At 45.5% G+C, this 22,714-nt stretch overlaps 1 protein-coding gene across 1 annotated transcript in view; it reads right to left on the bottom strand.

Annotated features, from left to right (window-relative positions):
• Nucleotides 1-22,714, bottom strand: part of LOC109871464 (myomegalin) — a 126,891-nt gene that overhangs the window by 60,866 nt on the left and 43,311 nt on the right. The window contains exons 4-5 of the mRNA XM_031807362.1: nt 11,282-11,392; nt 821-897 (exon numbers count right to left, since the gene is read on the bottom strand). Coding sequence (XP_031663222.1) covers nt 821-897; nt 11,282-11,392 — 188 coding nt within the window. The remainder of the gene's footprint in view (nt 1-820; nt 898-11,281; nt 11,393-22,714) is intronic.

Below are 22,714 nucleotides of genomic sequence, written 5' to 3'. Positions count from 1 at the left end.
GAACCAGCAATCTGATGAATACACAGAATATGTCCATCAAATTAATTCCGCTTCAGGGGGGGGGGGGGGGGGGGGGTATGAAATTCAAAGCCTAGCGGCAACAGCAGGGGTTGTGGGGTTAGGGTTGATGTGCCAGGTATTGCCTTTCATATCCCGTCTGCACGCCAAGATATCAGCATTGCCCTTTTGCAACTGGCCAGTGTGCGATCCCATTGGGTTGGACACCAGGAGTGCATGTGTGTGTGTGTGTACGCTCCTGTGTGTGTGTGTCCTGTCCTCTTTCACCCCACCAGCTGTGGAAACATGATCTGTGGTGTTATCTCTAAAAGATTGTACCCTGTGAGGACTCCCTACAGATCACTGGTCTATGCCTACATTTTTAGGCTGCTATAGGCTTGTTAGCCAGCTATAACACCATTTTAGTGAGAAACAGCCTTGTTAAGGCCCATCAAAGACTAACACTCACCAGGGTGTTTAAGCCTTCCATAATCACTTGGGCAAATTGTATTTCTGAATACAAGCGAAGCATGTCACATTTAGTCTGTCGGTCTGTCGGTCTTTGGAAAACATTGAGATCATTCTCGAAGGGCATTTCAGGAAGGATAAAAGGACAGTATTATCTGGGTGGATACAGTATGTAGCATTGGTGATGTCATTGCTAGGCAATTAAGGCCATTCACAGTGCATGGTTACAATCTGTTGGTTGGCGGTCAGTTTACCTCACATTTAAATTGGAAGCCAGTGTAAGAAGTGTGAGATATTCAGATTAGATGACTACAGTCGGTCAACAGTCAGTCTGGATGTGTTGTGCTGTACTTACAGAGCCTTCTCATGAAGGTCTTGTTTCTCCTGCACCTCCTGCTTCAAGCTCTCCACTTCTACCTTCAACTCGATGTTCTGGAATAGAGGTGGGATGGAACATGGAATGATTGCTTATTGTACAAGAATGATGTATGACAGCAGACATGACATTGTATTATCCTCCTCCTGGCCCACATCAAAACGATTCATCTCAAAAGATAAGGAATATCAAATAGACATTTTAAAACAAGTCAATGAAGTCATAGAAGCTCAAAGAAGAACAGACACAACTAGCACTGTAAAACACAGGAGGAGCATTGCAGTCTCACACAGTGACCGATACCATAATCACAGTGGCTATATGCAGGAAAGCCAAAGTTCCAACAGCTGGGCCTAAAATAGTGAATAAGAGATTATACCATTTTTTGACTCTTATGTGGATGATGATAAAAATATTTGTTGGTCTGATGTAATTTTTTACATTTATTTTACCTTTATTTAACTAGGCAAGTCAGTTAAGAACAAAGTCTTATTTTCAATGATGGCCTAGGAACAGTGGGTTAACTGCCTTGCTCAGGGGAAGAATGACAGATTTTTACCTTGTCAGCTTAGGCATTTGAACTTGCAACCATTTGGTTACTAGTCCAGTGCTCTAACCACTAGGCTACCTGCCACCCTGCGGGGCAAAAGGAGTGGCTAATAAGTCTGGCTGCACATCTCACTGGCTGACTAACTGCAAAGTGAGAAATGATGTGACTAAACTCAACAAAAAGAAGAAGAAACGGTTATATGAAGCCAAGATCAATGATAAAAAAACACTTTATAGTACTTTAAATTAAATTATGGACAGAAACACAAATTGTATGGGCTGTAGATTGACTAACGTATGGACTGTAGATGGACTGCTGTATGGACTGTAGATGGACTGCTGTATGGACTGTAGATGGACTAATGTATGGACTGTAGATGGACTGCGGTATGGACTGTAGATGGACTGCTGTGTGGACTGTAGATAGACTGTAGATGGACTGCTGTATGGACTGTAGATGGACTGCGGTATGGACTGTAGATGGACTGCGGTATGGACTGCTGTATGGACTGTAGATGGACTGTGGTATGGACTGTAGATGGACTGTAGATGGACTGCTGTATGGACTGTAGATGGACTGCTGTATGGACTGTAGATCGACTTCGGTATGAACTGTAGATGGACTGTGGTATGGACTGCCCTGCGGACTGTAGATGGACTGTAGATGGACTGTAGATGGGCTAACGTATGGACTGTAGATGGACGGCAGTATGGACTGTAGATGGACCAATGTACGGACTGTAGATGGACTGCGGTATGGACTGTAGATGAACTGCTGTATGGACTGTAGATGGACTAATGTATGGACTGTAGATGGACTGCTGTATGGACTGTAGATGGACTGTGGTATGGACTGTAGATGGACTGCTGTGTGGACTGTAGATGGACTGCTGTATGGACTGTAGATGGACTGCTGTATGGACTGTAGTAGATGGACTGTAGATGGACTGCGGTATGGACTGTAGATGGAAATCGGTATGGACTGTAGATGGACTGTGGTATGGACTGTAGATGGACTGCCCTGCGGACTGTAGATGGACTGTAGATGGACTGTAGATGGGCTAACGTATGAACTGTAGATGGACGGCGGTATGGACTGTAGAAGGACTGTGGTATGGACTGTAGATGGACTGTAGATTGAATGCTGTGTGTGAACTGTAGATGGACTGTGGTATGGACTGTAGATGGACTGTGGTATGGACTGTAGATGGACTGTAGATTGAATGCTGTGTGAACTGTAGATGGACTGTGGTATGGACTGTAGATGGACTGCGGTATGGACTGTATATGGACTAACGTATGGACTGTAGATGGACTGTAGATTGACTGCTGTGTGGACTGTAGATGGACTAACGTATGGACTGTAGATGGACTGCGGTATGGACTGTAGATGGACTGCTGTATGGACTGTAGATAGACTGTAGATGGACTGCTGTATGGACTGTAGATGGACTGTGGTATGGACTGCTGTATGGACTGTAGATGGACTGCGGTGTGGATTGTAGATGGACTGTAAATGGACTGCAGTATGGACAGTAGATGGACTAATGTACGGACTGTAGATGGACTGCTGTATGGACTGTAGATGGACTGTGGTATGGACTGTAGATGGACTGCTGTATGGACTGTAGATGGACTGTAGATGGACTGTAGATGGACTGCTGTATGGACTGTAGATGGACTGCTGTATGGATTGTATCTGGACTGTGGTATGGACTGTAGATGGACTTTGGTATGGAATGTGTGGATTGTATCTGGACTGTGGTATGGACTGTAGATGGACTTTGGTATGGAATGTGTGGATTGTATCTGGACTGTGGTATGGACTGTAGATGGACTTTGGTATGGAATGTGTGGATTGTATCTGGACTGTGGTATGGACTGTAGATGGACTTTGGTATGGAATGTGTGGATTGTATCTGGACTGTGGTATGGACTGTAGATGGACTTTGGTATGGAATGTGTGGATTGTATCTGGACTGTGGTATGGACTGTAGATGGACTTTGGTATGGACAGTAGATAGACTGCAGATGGACTGTAGATGGACTGTGATATGAAATGTAGATGGACTGTAGCTGGACTGTGGTATGAACGGCAGATGGACTGTGGTATGAACTGTGTAGACTGTAGCTGGAGTGTGGTATGGACTGTAGATGGACTGTGGTATGAACTGTGTAGACTGTAGCTGGACTGTGGTATGAACTGTAGCTGGACTGTGGTATGAACTGTAAATGGACTGTAGCTGGACTGTGGTATGAACTGTAGATGGACTGTGGTATGAACTGTAGCTGGACTGTGGTATGAACTGTAGATGGACTGTGGTATGAACTGTAAATGGACTGTAGCTGGACTGTGGTATGAACTGTAGATGGACTGTGGTATGTACTGTAGATGGACTGTGGTTTGGACTGTAGATGGACTGTGGTATGGACTGTAGATGGACTGCGGTATGGACTGTAGATGGACTGTAGATGGAATTTGGTTTGGAATGTGTGAATTGTATCTGGACTGTGGTATGGACTTTGGTATGGAATGTGTGGATTGTAGATGGACTTTGGTATGGACTGTAGATGGACTTTGGTATGGAATGTGTGGATTGTATCTGGACTGTGGTATGGACTTTGGTATGGAATGTGTGGATTGTATCTGGACTGTGGTATGGACTGTAGATGGACTTTGGTATGGAATGTGTGGATTGTATCTGGACTGTGGTATGGACTGTAGATGGACTTTGGTATGGAATGTGTGGATTGTATCTGGACTGTGGTATGGACTGTAGATGGACTTTGGTATGGAATGTGTGGATTGTATCTGGACTGTGGTATGGACTGTAGATGGACTTTGGTATGGAATGTGTGGATTGTATCTGGACTGTGGTATGGACTGTAGATGGACTTTGGTATGGAATGTGTGGATTGTATCTGGACTGTGGTATGGACTGTAGCCGACTCTGTGCTGATGCCTCAGTGCAGGTGTTGCCCTTGTTCTATTTTCTGCCACCTGTCTATGACAAACCTCAGCTGGGATTCTCCAGATAAAAGATGAGAGGTGTTTGAGAGCTACGGTGCAGCAAAGAACCTGTACTGCTGTGCAAAGACCCCTGACAAGCAGAGGATGCAATATACCCCCCGTGAAACTCCTACCTTCCAAATGCACCTATTATTTAGTCTTGTACATTATCCAGTGTCTCCTATCCCCCTCAAATAGATAGCCAGCAACAGTAACCCTACATTCACAACCTGTCCCCTCGCCTTCTCACCCACAACCCCGAAATAACTTAAACATCTACACCTGACCTCCCCGTCCCTCCTATCCTGCATGGATTTCCCATAATCCCCCCCTCTCCCTGATGTATTAATCAGAGTGGTGTGTTGGTGTAATGTAACATCAGTGGGAACATGGCATTCCGATGTCACAGAGGTTATATTTAGACCAGGGGGAATGCAGAGCAGCTCTGGGGCTTATACCAGGAGTCAGGGGTTAAGATACACATTTTGTCTGCTCTAACAGACACAGCAAGCCAGGACAGGACAGGGCCCTGAGGCCAGTGATTTGGGATTTGAAAAATGTCTTGGGAATGTGATTGTCCAATTTTGAGTGGACAGTCTCTCTCCCTCTCTTTCTCTTAATCTACTTCTCTCTCCAACGCCATCATCACCATGATAGGCCTGATCACCGGCGACGATGAGACAGCCTACAGGGAGGTCAGTGACCTGGCAGTGTGGTGCCGGGGACAACAACCTCTTCCTCAACTTCAGTCAGACCAAGGAGCTGATCGTGGACTAAAGGGAATGGGGTGAGCACGCCCCCATCCATTTCAACGGGGCTGCCGTGGAGCAGGTCGAGAGCTTCAAGGTCCTTGGTCTAAACCACTAAGGGCTTAAAATGGTCCACTCACACGCGCACAGTCGTGATGAAGGCCAGTCAGGAAGTTGAAAAGGTTTGGTATGGGCCCTCAGATCCTCAAAATTGTTCTACAGCTGTACCACTGGCTGCATCACTACTTGGAATGGCAACAGCACCGCCCCCGATCGCATGGCGCTACAGAGGGTGGTGCAGATAGCCCAGTACTATATCAGGCGGTGTGATAGAAAGGCCCGGAAAATAGTTAAAGCTTCCAGCCACCCGAGGTATAGACTGTTCTGTATACTTCCACACAGCAAGAGGCACACTCACAGGACTCTACACACACACACTGACACTCTAACACACACTCACAGGACTCTACACACACTCACAGGACTCTACACACACTCACAGGACTCTACACACACTCACAGGACTCTACACACACACACTGACACTCTAACACACACTCACAGGACTCTACACACACTCACAGGACTCTACACACACTCACAGGACTCTACACACACACACTGACACTCTAACACACACTCACAGGACACTACACACACTCACAGGACTCTACACACACTCACAGGACTCTACACACACTCACAGGACTCTACACACACACACTGACACTCTAACACACACTCACAGGACTCTACACACACTCACAGGACTCTACACACACTCACAGGACTCTACACACACACACACTGACACTCTAACACACACTCACAGGACTCTACACACACTCACAGGACTCTACACACACACACTGATACTCTAACACACACTCACAGGACACTACACACACTCACAGGACTCTACACACACTCACAGGACTCTACACACACTCACAGGACTCTACACACACACACTGACACTCTAACACACACTCACAGGACTCTACACACACTCACAGGACTCTACACACACTCACAGGACTCTACACACACTCACAGGACTCTACACACACACTGACACTCTAACACACACTCACAGGACTCTACACACACTCACAGGACTCTACACACACTCACAGGACTCTACACACACTCACAGGACTCTACACACACTCACAGGACTCTACACACACTCACAGGACTCTACACACACACACTGATACTCTAACACACACTCACAGGACACTACACACACTCACAGGACTCTACACACACTCACAGGACTCTACACACACTCACAGGACTCTACACACACACACTGACACTCTAACACACACTCACAGGACTCTACACACACTCACAGGACTCTACACACACTCACAGGACTCTACACACACTCACAGGACTCTACACACACACTGACACTCTAACACACTCACAGGACTCTACACACACTCACAGGACTCTACACACACTCACAGGACTCTACACACACTCACAGGACTCTACACACACTCACAGGACTCTACACACACTCACAGGACTCTACACACACACTGACACTCTAACACACACTCACAGGACTCTACACACACTCACAGGACACTACACACACTCACAGGACTCTACACACACTCACAGGACTCTACACACACTCACAGGACTCTACACACACACTGACACTCTAACACACACTCACAGGACTCTACACACACTCACAGGACTCTACACACACTCACAGGACTCTACACACACTCACAGGACTCTACACACACACACTGACACTCTAACACACACTCACAGGACTCTACACACACTCACAGGACTCTACACACACTCACAGGACTCTACACACACTCACAGGACTCTACACACACACTGACACTCTAACACACTCACAGGACTCTACACACACTCACAGGACTCTACACACACTCACAGGACTCTACACACACTCACAGGACTCTACACACACTCACAGGACTCTACACACACTCACAGGACTCTACACACACTCACAGGACTCTACACACACTCACAGGACTCTACACACACTCACAGGACTCTACATACACTCACAGGACTCTACATACACTCACAGGACTCTACACACACTCACAGGACTCTAGACACACTCACAGGACTCTACACACACTCGCAGGACTCTACACACACTCACAGGACTCTAGACACACTCACAGGACTCTACACACACTCACAGGACTCTACACACACTCACAGGACTCTACACACACTCACAGGACTCTACACACACACACTGACACTGACACACATAACATGCACACAAATGTATGCTGACTTTACACTAGGGTTGCACATTTTGGGGAATATTCAGAGGTGGAAACTTTCCGTGGGAATTAACGGGAATATATGGGAATTAATGGGAATATATGGATTTAACGGAAATATATGCATATTAATATTAACACCATTTAAATGTAGATGTTTTTTGCATTGGATATACTTACCATATCATATGGAGACAGAAACATAAACGTTTTATTATATTTGCAAATGATTAAATCCTTCCAATAGAAATAAAAAACAAACAATTTAGTTAGGAATTGAACTTTAACTAAATGAGTTGACTCATCACATGGGATGATTTCACTGAACAACAAAAGACAGGGAATATTAAATGATCCCCAGTGATCCATCGCATCTCCCAAAAATCTGTAAAATGATAGTCTAGAAAATAAAGCTTTGGTTGTCTTCCTCTCAGACTTCCATGTCTTCTCCCTGGACCTCCTCAATGTCGAGCTCTTGAACATCAGACTCTGAGGCCTCATCTTCACTGTCACTTTCCAAACTTGTTGAGGATGACTCGTTGTCAGGCTCAAAAAGCCTCAAATTTGCCCGGATGGCCACCAATTTTTCAACCCTTGCATTGGTCAGCCTGTTGCGTGCTTTGGTGTGTGTTTTCCCAAAGAAGGACCAGTTGCGCTCTGAGGCAGCTGATGTTGGTGGGATTTGGAGGGTGATGGAGGCAACAGGGTAAAGAGCCTCAGATCCACAAAGTCCCTTCCACCAGGTGGCTGATGAGATATGTTGGCACGACTTCCAAATTGCATCTCCATCCCAAAGCCCTTGCTTGGAAGTGTACTTCGTCAGACTGCCAAGAACCTTACCCTCATCCAGGCTAAGGTGGCGAGACATGGTAGTGATGACACCACAGGCCTTGTTGATCTCTGCACCAGACAGGATGCTCTTGTCAGAATACTTGGGGTCCAACATGTACGCTGCGGCGTGTATGGGCTTCAGGCAAAAGTCTTCACGCTTTTTGATGGACAGTATTTCAGAACTGCAGTTTCCTCTGCTTGGAGCAACAGTGAAGTGGGAAGGGCAGTACGGATTTCTTCTTACATCTGCAAACAGAGTCTGAACATCAGACAGGATGGAATTGTCTCCCTCAATCTATGCAATGGCTACTGATATAGGTTTCAGGAGTTTCAGGCTGCTTACTACTCTCTCCCAAAATACATCATCCAGGAGGATCCTCTTGATGGGGCTGTCCATATCGGCAGACTGCGATATGGACATTTCTTGGAGAGACTCCTTCCCCTCCAGGAGACTGTCAAACATGATGACAACACCACCCCAATGGGTGTTGCTGGGCAGCTTCAATGTGGTGCTCTTATTCTTTTCACTTTGCTTGGTGTGGTAGATTGCTGCTATAACTTGATGACCCTTCACATACCTAACCATTTCCTTGGCCCTCTTGTAGAGTGTATCCATTGTTTTCAGTGCCATGATGTCCTCGAGGAGCAGATTCAATGCATGAGCAGCACAGCCAATGGGAGTGATGTGAGGGTAGGACTCCTCCACTTTAGACCAAGCAGCCTGTGGTCCAAGGTCATTGATGACTGCCTTCAGCTCATCTGCAATGTAGAGACCGGTGTGTCTGTTGTCCTCTATCACTCCATTATCCCTGCACATTGTAAATATAGTACTGGAACTGACCAGCTTCTTACTTTCTCGTTTTCTACTTTTTAAATTCTGGTGTGTTTTTACTCTACCTTAAAGTTATTTTTAGTGCTACATTGATATTGATTACTGCATTGTTGGGTTCGGAGCTGGCAAGAAAGACATTTCACTGTACTTTGCACGTGACATCAAAACTTGAAATCTTATTTTATAAAGCATTACTTTTCACATCATGCGTCACTGCATGAAAGGCAGACAGTAACTGGAATGTTTTCCTGTTATCCACACAGCTCTAAATATAGCAGTCTATGGTGCACCTGCTATTGCTGCCCCCCCCCCCCCCCCCCTGCCCCCTTTGCCCACAGCAACAGTTCCCCTTATAACTAGACATGCACCGGAATGGGAAGAGGCGGCCGTGATTGGCCTCGACCTGGGATTAATAGTAGTAATAGGCCTATTCGCTTACATACACACACAGGGCACCCACATACAGTATACACCACAGATAGATCCCTATACTGACATACACACACAGGGCACCCACATACAGTATACACCACAGATAGATCCCTATACTGACATACACACACAGGGCACCCACATACAGTATACACCACAGATAGATCCCTATACTGACATACACACACAGGGCACCCACATACAGTATACACCACAGATAGATCCCTATACTGACATACACACACAGGGCACCCACATACAGTATACACCACAGATAGATCCCTATACTGACATACACCCACCGATTGGGATGAAAAAGCACAGTTGAAACCCATTGCAGAAGAACAAATGTGTTGGACTACACGTAGAATCCCTCTGATTCCTACTGTTGGTCTGAGCAGTGAGTGTAAACCAAGACAACAGAAACGGTGCCAGGGAATTAACTGGATCATGCGGATCTCCAAAGAAACAATCCAACACCAATCTTTATCTGAGACAATCAAATCAAATGTTATTGGTCACATACACATGGTTAGCAGATCTTAGTGCAAGTGTAGTGAAATGCTTGTGCTTCTAGTTCCGACAGTGCAGCAATATCTAACATGTAATCTAACAATTCCCCAACAGCTACCTAATACACACAAATCTAAGTAAAGAAATGAAATAAGAATATATATATATAAATATATGGATGAGCAATGACACAGTGGCATAGGTAAGATGCAATAGATGGTATAAAATACAGTATACACATCTGAGATGAGTGATGCAAGATACGTAAACATGAAGACAATGAAGTGACCGCATCATCATATTGTCTTGCATGGTCTTGAAGTGAGACTCCCCTGATATGAATAAAAGGTTATTAAACCGATGAAGCTTTAACCGTACATGAGATATTGAGGGCTTAATACCCTACTATAACATGCTCAAACATGAAAGTGACAGTTTGGTCGAACCTCTCTCCACTCAGTTAGCTGTGGCATGCAGAGATAAAGGATGATAAGTCCGAGCACATTCAGGTCTTGTTTGTTTGGATCAGGTCAGCCATCTTGGAAAAATACAAACACACACGCAGCACATAGCCACGCACACTAATCTATCTACCTATCTGGAGTGGTGGTCTACGGGGATTCTGGAGAATTGACCAGTTTCCATATGCACACAGACAACAGCTGGTTTACAGAGTCACACAATATATGATCTCACACACCCTCCCGTCTACCCCCTTTGAACATGCAGGCAGCAGGCTAACACCCTGTGCCCCTAGACTGCTGCCCTTTCCCTGGGATTAGGAGCTGTCTGTGTACCATTGTACTGAGGGTAAGGCATAGGAACTATGATATCTATACAAACACTCACTGCATGGTTCCCTGTGGTAGGACAATGACACAGGGGAAGGAAGTGCTAGATTCTCCACGGAGGGACACACACGGTAGCCTGGTCCCAATCTGTTTGCGTTGTCTTTCCAACTCCTGTGGTCATAGTCGCGCTAAACAATACTCATCATGAAGAAAAGGCCATATATATTTATTTAAATGTTTCAGTGCCTCAATGGAATGAAAGCCTGCGGGTACTGAGACATTCCAGAACCTACGTTCCCTACAGATGTGCTAAAGCATCGTTGAGTGTATCAGCTCACCCCTTCTCCTCCAGCTAGAGTTTGGCTCAGTTCTATTTCAAACAGGACCAAAGACAGGCAGTGTGTATTAATGTGTGCTAGTTACTCACTGTGCGGTAGACATGGTCGCTGCTGTCCTCGAACTTCTGCTGGATCCTCTCCTCCAGGAAGTAGATGCGGAGCTTGAGGCTGAAATTCTCCTTCTTCAGGTCATTGAGGTGCTGCGACAGAGTACGGTGACCGTTAGACATGTCACTTTAAAAACAACGGCCACCCGTAGACATGGCCCTTATACGTCAGAGAACACGGTACCCATTTGACATGGCCGTGCTACAGGAAAATACGTGAACCGTTTGAGATGTCCGTGATATAGATCAGAAAGTCCGGTAATCGTTAGATATGCTATGTCTTCTTCCCGGTGGGCACAATATATCAGTCATCGGTCTTGCGGTGTCAAGTGAAAAAACAATGGGAGAAAAAAAATACTACAAAAGTGTCTTCCTGACCTCTTGGAAACCACAGCGAATCCAAACACACACACTAACGCTAAAACACACAGACATGGGAGTGTCGTTAGGCCATTCAGGGATGCAGAGGGCTACTCCGCAGCCAGGGTGTCAGAGCTGTGGCCATGGCGGCTCCATGGTGTGTTCTGGATAAGAAGGGGCCGAACACAGGAGCTTATTTTTACTGACACACACATGCCTGGAATCTCAGACAGCCAGGAGAGAGGGAGAGGGAGAGGGACTGTGGCGGGGGCAGTTATATGGGATGGCACGCACTTGTGACATGTAAGGCGATAATTCCAGAGAGAGAGATTGAGGTAAATAGGAAGAGGTGCTAGGTGGTCTGAATGATCGTACATATTCTCTCTCTGTCCCCCCGCATTACTATGTGTAAACATTAAAACACATGTTAATAACCAGCTGAAACTCTGTACCCTGACAACATCTTATGTAACATGTCAGTCAACGTAAACATTATACTGACCTTCCTATCCCACACTCTGTCCATTATACTGTACCTTCCTATCCCACACGCTGTCCACTATACTGTACCTTCCTATCCCATACTCTGTCCACTATACTGTACCTTCCTATCCCACACGCTGTCCACTATACTGTACCTTCCTATCCCACACTCTGTCCATTATACTGTACCTTCCTATCCCACACTCTGTCCACTATACTGTACCTTCCTATCCCACACTCTGTCCACTATACTGTACCTTCCTATCCCACACTCTGTCCATTATACTGTACCTTCCTATCCCACACTCTGTCCACTATACTGTACCTTCCTATCCCACACTCTGTCCATTATACTGTACCTTCCTATCCCACACTCTGCCCATTATACTGTACCTTCCTATCCCATACTCTGTCCACTATACTGTACCTTCCTATCCCACACTCTGTCCATTATACTGTACCTTCCTATCCCACACTCTGTCCACTATACTGCACCTTCCTATCCCAAACTCTGTCCATTATACTGTACCTTCATTTTCCCACTATACTGTACCTTCATATCCCACACTCTGTCCATTATACTGTACCTTCCTATCACACACTCTGTCCACTATACTGTACCTTCATTTTCCCACTATACTGTACATTCCTATCCCACACTCTGACCACTATACTGTACCTTCCTATCCCACACTCTGTCCACTATACTGTACCTTCCTATCCCACACTCTGTCCACTATACTGTACCTTCCTATCCCACACTCTGTCCACTATACTGTACCTTCATATCCCACACTCTGTCCACTATACTGTACCTTTTTATCCCACACTCTGTCCACTATACTGTACCTTCCTATCCCACACTCTGTCCATTATAATGTACCTTCCTATCCCACACTCTGTCCACTATACTGTACCTTCCTATCCCACACTCTGTCCATTATACTGTACCTTCCTATCCCACACTCTGTCCATTATACTGTACCTTCCTATCCCACACTCTGTCCACTATACTGTACCTTCATATCCACACTCTGTCCACTATACTGTACCTTCCTATCCCATACTCTGTCCACTATACTGTACCATCCTATCCCACGCTCTGTCCATTATACTGTACCTTCCTATCCCACACTCTGTCCACTATACTGTACCTTCCTATACCACACTCTGTCCATTATACTGTACCTTCCTTTCCCACACTCTGTCCACTATACTGTACCTTCATATCCCACACTCTGTCCACTATACTGTACCTTCCTATCCCACACTTTGTCCATTATACTGTACCTTCATATCCCACACTCTGTCCATTACATTGTACCTTCCTTTTCCCACTATACTGTACCTTCCTATCCCACACTCTGTCCACTATACTGTACCTTCCTATTCCACACTCTGTCCACTATACTGTACCTTCCTATCCCACACTCTGTCCACTATACTGTACCTTCATATCCCACACTCTGTCCACAATACTGTACCTTCATATCCCACACTCTGTCCACTATACTGTACCTTCCTATCCCACACTCTGTCCACTATACTGTACCTTCATATCCCACACTCTGTCCACTATACTGTACCTTCCTATCCCACACTCTGTCCATTATACTGTACCTTCCTATCCCACACTCTGTCCACTATACTGTACCTTCATATCCCACACTCTGTCCACTATACTGTACCTTCCTATCCCACACTTTGTCCATTATACTGTACCTTCCTATCCCACACTCTGTCCACTATACTGTACCTTCCTATCCCACACTCTGTCCACTATACTGTACCTTCCTATCCCACACTCTGTCCATTATACTGTACCTTCCTATCCCACACTGTGTCCACTATTCTGTACCTTCCTATCCCACACTCTGTCCACTATACCGTACCTTCCTATCCCACACTCTGTCCACTATACTGTACCTTCCTATCCCACACTCTGTCCACTATACTGTACCTTCATATCCAACACTCTGTCCACTATACTGTACCTTGCTTTTCCCACTATACTGTACCTTCCTATCCCACACTGTGTCCACTATTCAGTACCTTCCTATCCCACACTCTGTCCACTATACCGTACCTTCCTATCCCACACTCTGTCCACTATACCGTACCTTCCTATCCCACACTCTGTCCACTATACTGTACCTTCATATCCCACACTCTGTCCACTATACTGTACCTTCCTATCCAACACTCTGTCCACTATACTGTACCTTGCTTTTCCCACTATACTGTACTTTCCTATCCCACACTCTGGCCACAATACTGTACCTTCCTATCCCACACTCTGTCCACTATACTGTACCTTCCTATCCCACACTCTGTCCACTATACTGTACCTTCCTATCCCACACTCTGTCCACTATACTGTACCTTCCTATCCCACACTCTGTCCACTATACTGTACCTTCCTATCCCACACTCTGTCCATTATAATGTACCTTGCTTTTCCCACTATACTGTAGCTTCCTATCCCACACTCTGTCCATTATACTGTACCTTCCTATGCCACACTCTGTCCACTATACTGTACCTTCCTATCCCACACTCTGTCCACTATACTGTACCTTCCTATCCCACACTCTGTCCACTATACTGTACCTTCCTATCCCACACTCTGTCCACTATACTGTACCTTCCTATCCCACACTCTGTCCACTATACTGTACCTTCCTATCCCACACTCTGTCCACTATACTGTACCTTCCTATCCCACACTCTGTCCATTATACTGTACCTTCCTATCCCACACTCTGTCCATTATACTGTACCATCCTATCCCACACTCTGTCCACTATACTGTACCTTCCTATCCCACACTCTGTCCACTATACTATACCTTCCTATCCCACACTCTGTCCATTATAATGTACCTTCCTTTTCCCACTATACTGTACCTTTTTATCCCACACTCTGACCACTATACTGTACCTTCCTATCCAACACTCTGTCCACTATACTGTACCTTGCTTTTCCCACTATACTGTACCTTCTTATCCCACACTCTGACCACTATACTGTACCTTCCTATCCCACACTCTGTCCATTATACCGTACCATCCTATCCCACACTCTGTCCATTATACTGTACCTTCCTATCCCACACTCTGTCCACTATACTGTACCTTCCTATCCCATACTCTGTCCACTATACTGTACCTTCCTATCCCACACTCTGTCCACTATACTGCACCTTCCTATCCCACACTCTGTCCATTATACTGTACCTTCATTTTCCCACTATACTGTACCTTCATATCCCACACTCTGTCCATTATACTGTACCTTCCTATCCCACACTCTATCCACTATACTGTACCTTCATTTTCCCACTATACTGTACATTCCTATCCCACACTCTGACCACTATACTGTACCTTCCTATCCCACACTCTGTCCACTATACTGTACCTTCCTATCCCACACTCTGTCCACTATACTGTACCTTCCTATCCCACACTCTGTCCAAGATACTGTACCTTCCTATCCCACACTCTGTCCACTATACTGTACCTTCATATCCCACACTCTGTCCACTATACTGTACCTTTTTATCCCACACTCTGTCCACTATACTGTACCTTCCTATCCCACACTCTGTCCATTATAATGTACCTTCCTATCCCACACTCTGTCCACTATACTGTACCTTCCTATCCCACACTCTGTCCATTATACTGTACCTTCCTATCCCACACTCTGTCCATTATACTGTACCTTCCTATCCCACACTCTGTCCACTATACTGTACCTTCATATCCACACTCTGTCCACTATACTGTACCTTCCTATCCCATACTCTGTCCACTATACTGTACCATCCTATCCCACACTCTGTCCATTATACTGTACCTTCCTATCCCACACTCTGTCCACTATACTGTACCTTCCTATACCACACTCTGTCCATTATACTGTACCTTCCTTTCCCACACTCTGTCCACTATACTGTACCTTCATATCCCACACTCTGTCCACTATACTGTACCTTCCTATCCCACACTTTGTCCATTATACTGTACCTTCATATCCCACACTCTGTCCATTACATTGTACCTTCCTTTTCCCACTATACTGTACCTTCCTATCCCACACTCTGTCCACTATACTGTACCTTCCTATTCCACACTCTGTCCACTATACTGTACCTTCCTATCCCACACTCTGTCCACTATACTGTACCTTCATATCCCACACTCTGTCCACTATACTGTACCTTCCTATCCCACACTCTGTCCACTATACTGTACCTTCATATCCCACACTCTGTCCACTATACTGTACCTTCCTATCCCACACTCTGTCCATTATACTGTACCTTCCTATCCCACACTCTGTCCACTATACTGTACCTTCATATCCCACACTCTGTCCACTATACTGTACCTTCCTATCCCACACTTTGTCCATTATACTGTACCTTCCTATCCCACACTCTGTCCACTATACTGTACCTTCCTATCCCACACTCTGTCCACTATACTGTACCTTCCTATCCCACACTCTGTCCATTATACTGTACCTTCCTATCCCACACTCTGTCCATTATACTGTACCTTCCTATCCCACACTGTGTCCACTATTCTGTACCTTCCTATCCCACACTCTGTCCACTATACCGTACCTTCCTATCCCACACCCTGTCCACTATACTGTACCTTCCTATCCCACACTCTGTCCACTATACTGTACCTTCATATCCAACACTCTGTCCACTATACTGTACCTTGCTTTTCCCACTATACTGTACCTTCCTATCCCACACTGTGTCCACTATTCTGTACCTTCGTATCCCACACTCTGTCCACTATACCGTACCTTCCTATCCCACACTCTGTCCACTATACTGTACCTTCCTATCCCACACTCTGTCCACTATACTGTACCTTGCTTTTCCCACTATACTGTAGCTTCCTATCCCACACTCTGTCCATTATACTGTACCTTCCTATGCCACACTCTGTCCACTATACCGTACCTTCCTATCCCACACTCTGTCCACTATACCGTACCTTCCTATCCCACACTCTGTCCACTATACTGTACCTTCATATCCCACACTCTGTCCACTATACTGTACCTTCCTATCCAACACTCTGTCCACTATACTGTACCTTGCTTTTCCCACTATACTGTACTTTCCTATCCCACACTCTGGCCACAATACTGTACCTTCCTATCCCACACTCTGTCCACTATACTGTACCTTCCTATCCCACACTCTGTCCACTATACTGTACCTTCCTATCCCACACTCTGTCCACTATACTGTACCTTCCTATCCCACACTCTGTCCACTATACTGTACCTTCCTATCCCACACTCTGTCCATTATAATGTACCTTGCTTTTCCCACTATACTGTAGCTTCCTATCCCACACTCTGTCCATTATACTGTACCTTCCTATGCCACACTCTGTCCACTATACTGTACCTTCCTATCCCACACTCTGTCCACTATACTGTACCTTCCTATCCCACACTCTGTCCACTATACTGTACCTTCCTATCCCACACTCTGTCCACTATACTGTACCTTCCTATCCCACACTCTGTCCACTATACTGTACCTTCCTATCCCACACTCTGTCCACTATACTGTACCTTCCTATCCCACACTCTGTCCATTATACTGTACCTTCCTATCCCACACTCTGTCCATTATACTGTACCATCCTATCCCACACTCTGTCCACTATACTGTACCTTCCTATCCCACACTCTGTCCACTATACTATACCTTCCTATCCCACACTCTGTCCATTATAATGTACCTTCCTTTTCCCACTATACTGTACCTTTTTATCCCACACTCTGACCACTATACTGTACCTTCCTATCCAACACTCTGTCCACTATACTGTACCTTGCTTTTCCCACTATACTGTACCTTCTTATCCCACACTCTGACCACTATACTGTACCTTCCTATCCCACACTCTGTCCATTATACCGTACCATCCTATCCCACACTCTGTCCATTATACTGTACCTTCCTATCCCACACTCTGTCCACTATACTGTACCTTCCTATCCCATACTCTGTCCACTATACTGTACCTTCCTATCCCACACTCTGTCCACTATACTGCACCTTCCTATCCCACACTCTGTCCATTATACTGTACCTTCATTTTCCCACTATACTGTACCTTCATATCCCACACTCTGTCCATTATACTGTACCTTCCTATCCCACACTCTGTCCACTATACTGTACCTTCATTTTCCCACTATACTGTACATTCCTATCCCACACTCTGACCACTATACTGTACCTTCCTATCCCACACTCTGTCCACTATACTGTACCTTCCTATCCCACACTCTGTCCACTATACTGTACCTTCCTATCCCACACTCTGTCCAAGATACTGTACCTTCCTATCCCACACTCTGTCCACTATACTGTACCTTCATATCCCACACTCTGTCCACTATACTGTACCTTTTTATCCCACACTCTGTCCACTATACTGTACCTTCCTATCCCACACTCTGTCCATTATAATGTACCTTCCTATCCCACACTCTGTCCACTATACTGTACCTTCCTATCCCACACTCTGTCCATTATACTGTACCTTCCTATCCCACACTCTGTCCATTATACTGTACCTTCCTATCCCACACTCTGTCCACTATACTGTACCTTCATATCCACACTCTGTCCACTATACTGTACCTTCCTATCCCATACTCTGTCCACTATACTGTACCATCCTATCCCACACTCTGTCCATTATACTGTACCTTCCTATCCCACACTCTGTCCACTATACTGTACCTTCCTATACCACACTCTGTCCATTATACTGTACCTTCCTTTCCCACACTCTGTCCACTATACTGTACCTTCATATCCCACACTCTGTCCACTATACTGTACCTTCCTATCCCACACTTTGTCCATTATACTGTACCTTCATATCCCACACTCTGTCCATTACATTGTACCTTCCTTTTCCCACTATACTGTACCTTCCTATCCCACACTCTGTCCACTATACTGTACCTTCCTATTCCACACTCTGTCCACTATACTGTACCTTCCTATCCCACACTCTGTCCACTATACTGTACCTTCATATCCCACACTCTGTCCACTATACTGTACCTTCCTATCCCACACTCTGTCCACTATACTGTACCTTCATATCCCACACTCTGTCCACTATACTGTACCTTCCTATCCCACACTCTGTCCATTATACTGTACCTTCCTATCCCACACTCTGTCCACTATACTGTACCTTCATATCCCACACTCTGTCCACTATACTGTACCTTCCTATCCCACACTTTGTCCATTATACTGTACCTTCCTATCCCACACTCTGTCCACTATACTGTACCTTCCTATCCCACACTCTGTCCACTATACTGTACCTTCCTATCCCACACTCTGTCCATTATACTGTACCTTCCTATCCCACACTCTGTCCATTATACTGTACCTTCCTATCCCACACTGTGTCCACTATTCTGTACCTTCCTATCCCACACTCTGTCCACTATACCGTACCTTCCTATCCCACACCCTGTCCACTATACTGTACCTTCCTATCCCACACTCTGTCCACTATACTGTACCTTCATATCCAACACTCTGTCCACTATACTGTACCTTGCTTTTCCCACTATACTGTACCTTCCTATCCCACACTGTGTCCACTATTCTGTACCTTCGTATCCCACACTCTGTCCACTATACCGTACCTTCCTATCCCACACTCTGTCCACTATACTGTACCTTCCTATCCCACACTCTGTCCACTATACTGTACCTTGCTTTTCCCACTATACTGTAGCTTCCTATCCCACACTCTGTCCATTATACTGTACCTTCCTATGCCACACTCTGTCCACTATACTGTACCTTCCTATCCCACACTCTGTCCACTATACTGTACCTTCCTATCCAACACTCTGTCCACTATACTGTACCTTGCTTTTCCCACTATACTGTAGCTTCCTATCCCACACTCTGTCCATTATACTGTACCTTCCTATGCCACACTCTGTCCACTATACTGTACCTTCCTATCCCACACTCTGTCCACTATACTGTACCTTCCTATCCCACACTCTGTCCACTATACTGTACCTTCCTATCCCACACTCTGTCCACTATACTGTACCTTCCTATCCCACACTCTGTCCACTATACTGTACCTTCCTATCCCACACTCTGTCCACTATACTGTACCTTCCTATCCCACACTCTGTCCACTATACTGTACCTTCCTATCCCACACTCTGTCCACTATACTGTACCTTCCTATCCCACACTCTGTCCATTATACTGTACCTTCCTATCCCACACTCTGTCCATTATACTGTACCTTCCTATCCCACACTCTGTCCACTATACTGTACCATCCTATCCCACACTCTGTCCACTATACTGTACCTTCCTATGCCACACTCTGTCCACTATACTGTACCTTCCTATCCCACACTCTGTCCACTATACTGTACCTTCCTATCCCACACTCTGTCCACTATACTGTACCTTCCTATCCCACACTCTGTCCACTATACTGTACCTTCCTATCCCACACTCTGTCCATTATAATGTACCTTGCTTTTCCCACTATACTGTAGCTTCCTATCCCACACTCTGTCCATTATACTGTACCTTCCTATGCCACACTCTGTCCACTATACTGTACCTTCCTATCCCACACTCTGTCCACTATACTGTACCTTCCTATCCCACACTCTGTCCACTATACTGTACCTTCCTATCCCACACTCTGTCCACTATACTGTACCTTCCTATCCCACACTCTGTCCACTATACTGTACCTTCCTATCCCACACTCTGTCCACTATACTATACCTTCCTATCCCACACTCTGTCCATTATACTGTACCTTCCTATCCCACACTCTGTCCATTATACTGTACCTTCCTATCCCACACTCTGTCCACTATACTATACCTTCCTATCCCACACTCTGTCCATTATACTGTACCATCCTATCCCACACTCTGTCCACTATACTGTACCTTCCTATCCCACACTCTGTCCACTATACTATACCTTCCTATACCACACTCTGTCCATTATAATGTACCTTCCTTTTCCCATTATACTGTACCTTCCTATCCCACACTCTGTCCACTATACTGTACCATCCTATCCCACACTCTGTCCACTATACTGTACCTTCCTATGCCACACTCTGTCCACTATACTGTACCTTCCTATCCCACACTCTGTCCACTATACTGTACCTTCCTATCCCACACTCTGTCCACTATACTGTACCTTCCTATCCCACACTCTGTCCACTATACTGTACCTTCCTATCCCACACTCTGTCCATTATAATGTACCTTGCTTTTCCCACTATACTGTAGCTTCCTATCCCACACTCTGTCCATTATACTGTACCTTCCTATGCCACACTCTGTCCACTATACTGTACCTTCCTATCCCACACTCTGTCCACTATACTGTACCTTCCTATCCCACACTCTGTCCACTATACTGTAACTTCCTATCCCACACTCTGTCCATTATAATGTACCTTGCTTTTCCCACTATACTGTAGCTTCCTATCCCACACTCTGTCCATTATACTGTACCTTCCTATGCCACACTCTGTCCACTATACTGTACCTTCCTATCCCACACTCTGTCCACTATACTGTACCTTCCTATCCCACACTCTGTCCACTATACTGTACCTTCCTATCCCACACTCTGTCCACTATACTGTACCTTCCTATCCCACACTCTGTCCACTATACTGTACCTTCCTATCCCACACTCTGGTCCACTATACTATACCTTCCTATCCCACACTCTGTCCATTATACTGTACCTTCCTATCCCACACTCTGTCCATTATACTGTACCTTCCTATCCCACACTCTGTCCACTATACTATACCTTCCTATCCCACACTCTGTCCATTATACTGTACCATCCTATCCCACACTCTGTCCACTATACTGTACCTTCCTATCCCACACTCTGTCCACTATACTATACCTTCCTATACCACACTCTGTCCATTATAATGTACCTTCCTTTTCCCACTATACTGTACCTTCTTATCCCACACTCTGACCACTATACTGTACCTTCCTATCCAACACTCTGTCCACTATACTGTACCTTGCTTTTTCCCACTATACTGTACCTTCTTATCCCACACTCTGCCCACTATACTGTACCTTCCTATCCCACACTCTGTCCTTTATACTGTACCTTCCTATCCCACACTCTGTCCACTATACTGTACCTTCCTATCCCACAGTCTGTCCATTATACTGTACGTTCCTATCCCACACTCTGTCCACTATACTGTACCTTCCTATCCCACACTCTGTCCACTATACTGTACCTTCCTATCCAACACTCTGTCCACTATACTGTACCTTGCTTTTCCCACTATACTGTACTTTCCTATCCCACACTCTGGCCACAATACTGTACCTTCCTATCCCACACTCTGTCCACTATACTGTACCTTCCTATCCCACACTCTGTCCACTATTACTGTACCTTCCTATCCCACACTCTGTCCACTATACTGTACCTTCCTA

Source organism: Oncorhynchus kisutch, linkage group LG27, assembly GCF_002021735.2.
Source record: "Oncorhynchus kisutch isolate 150728-3 linkage group LG27, Okis_V2, whole genome shotgun sequence".
NCBI lineage: Eukaryota > Metazoa > Chordata > Actinopteri > Salmoniformes > Salmonidae > Oncorhynchus > Oncorhynchus kisutch.
Note: the sequence above shows the minus strand (reverse complement) of the source record. Positions and strands in the feature narration are given on the sequence as shown.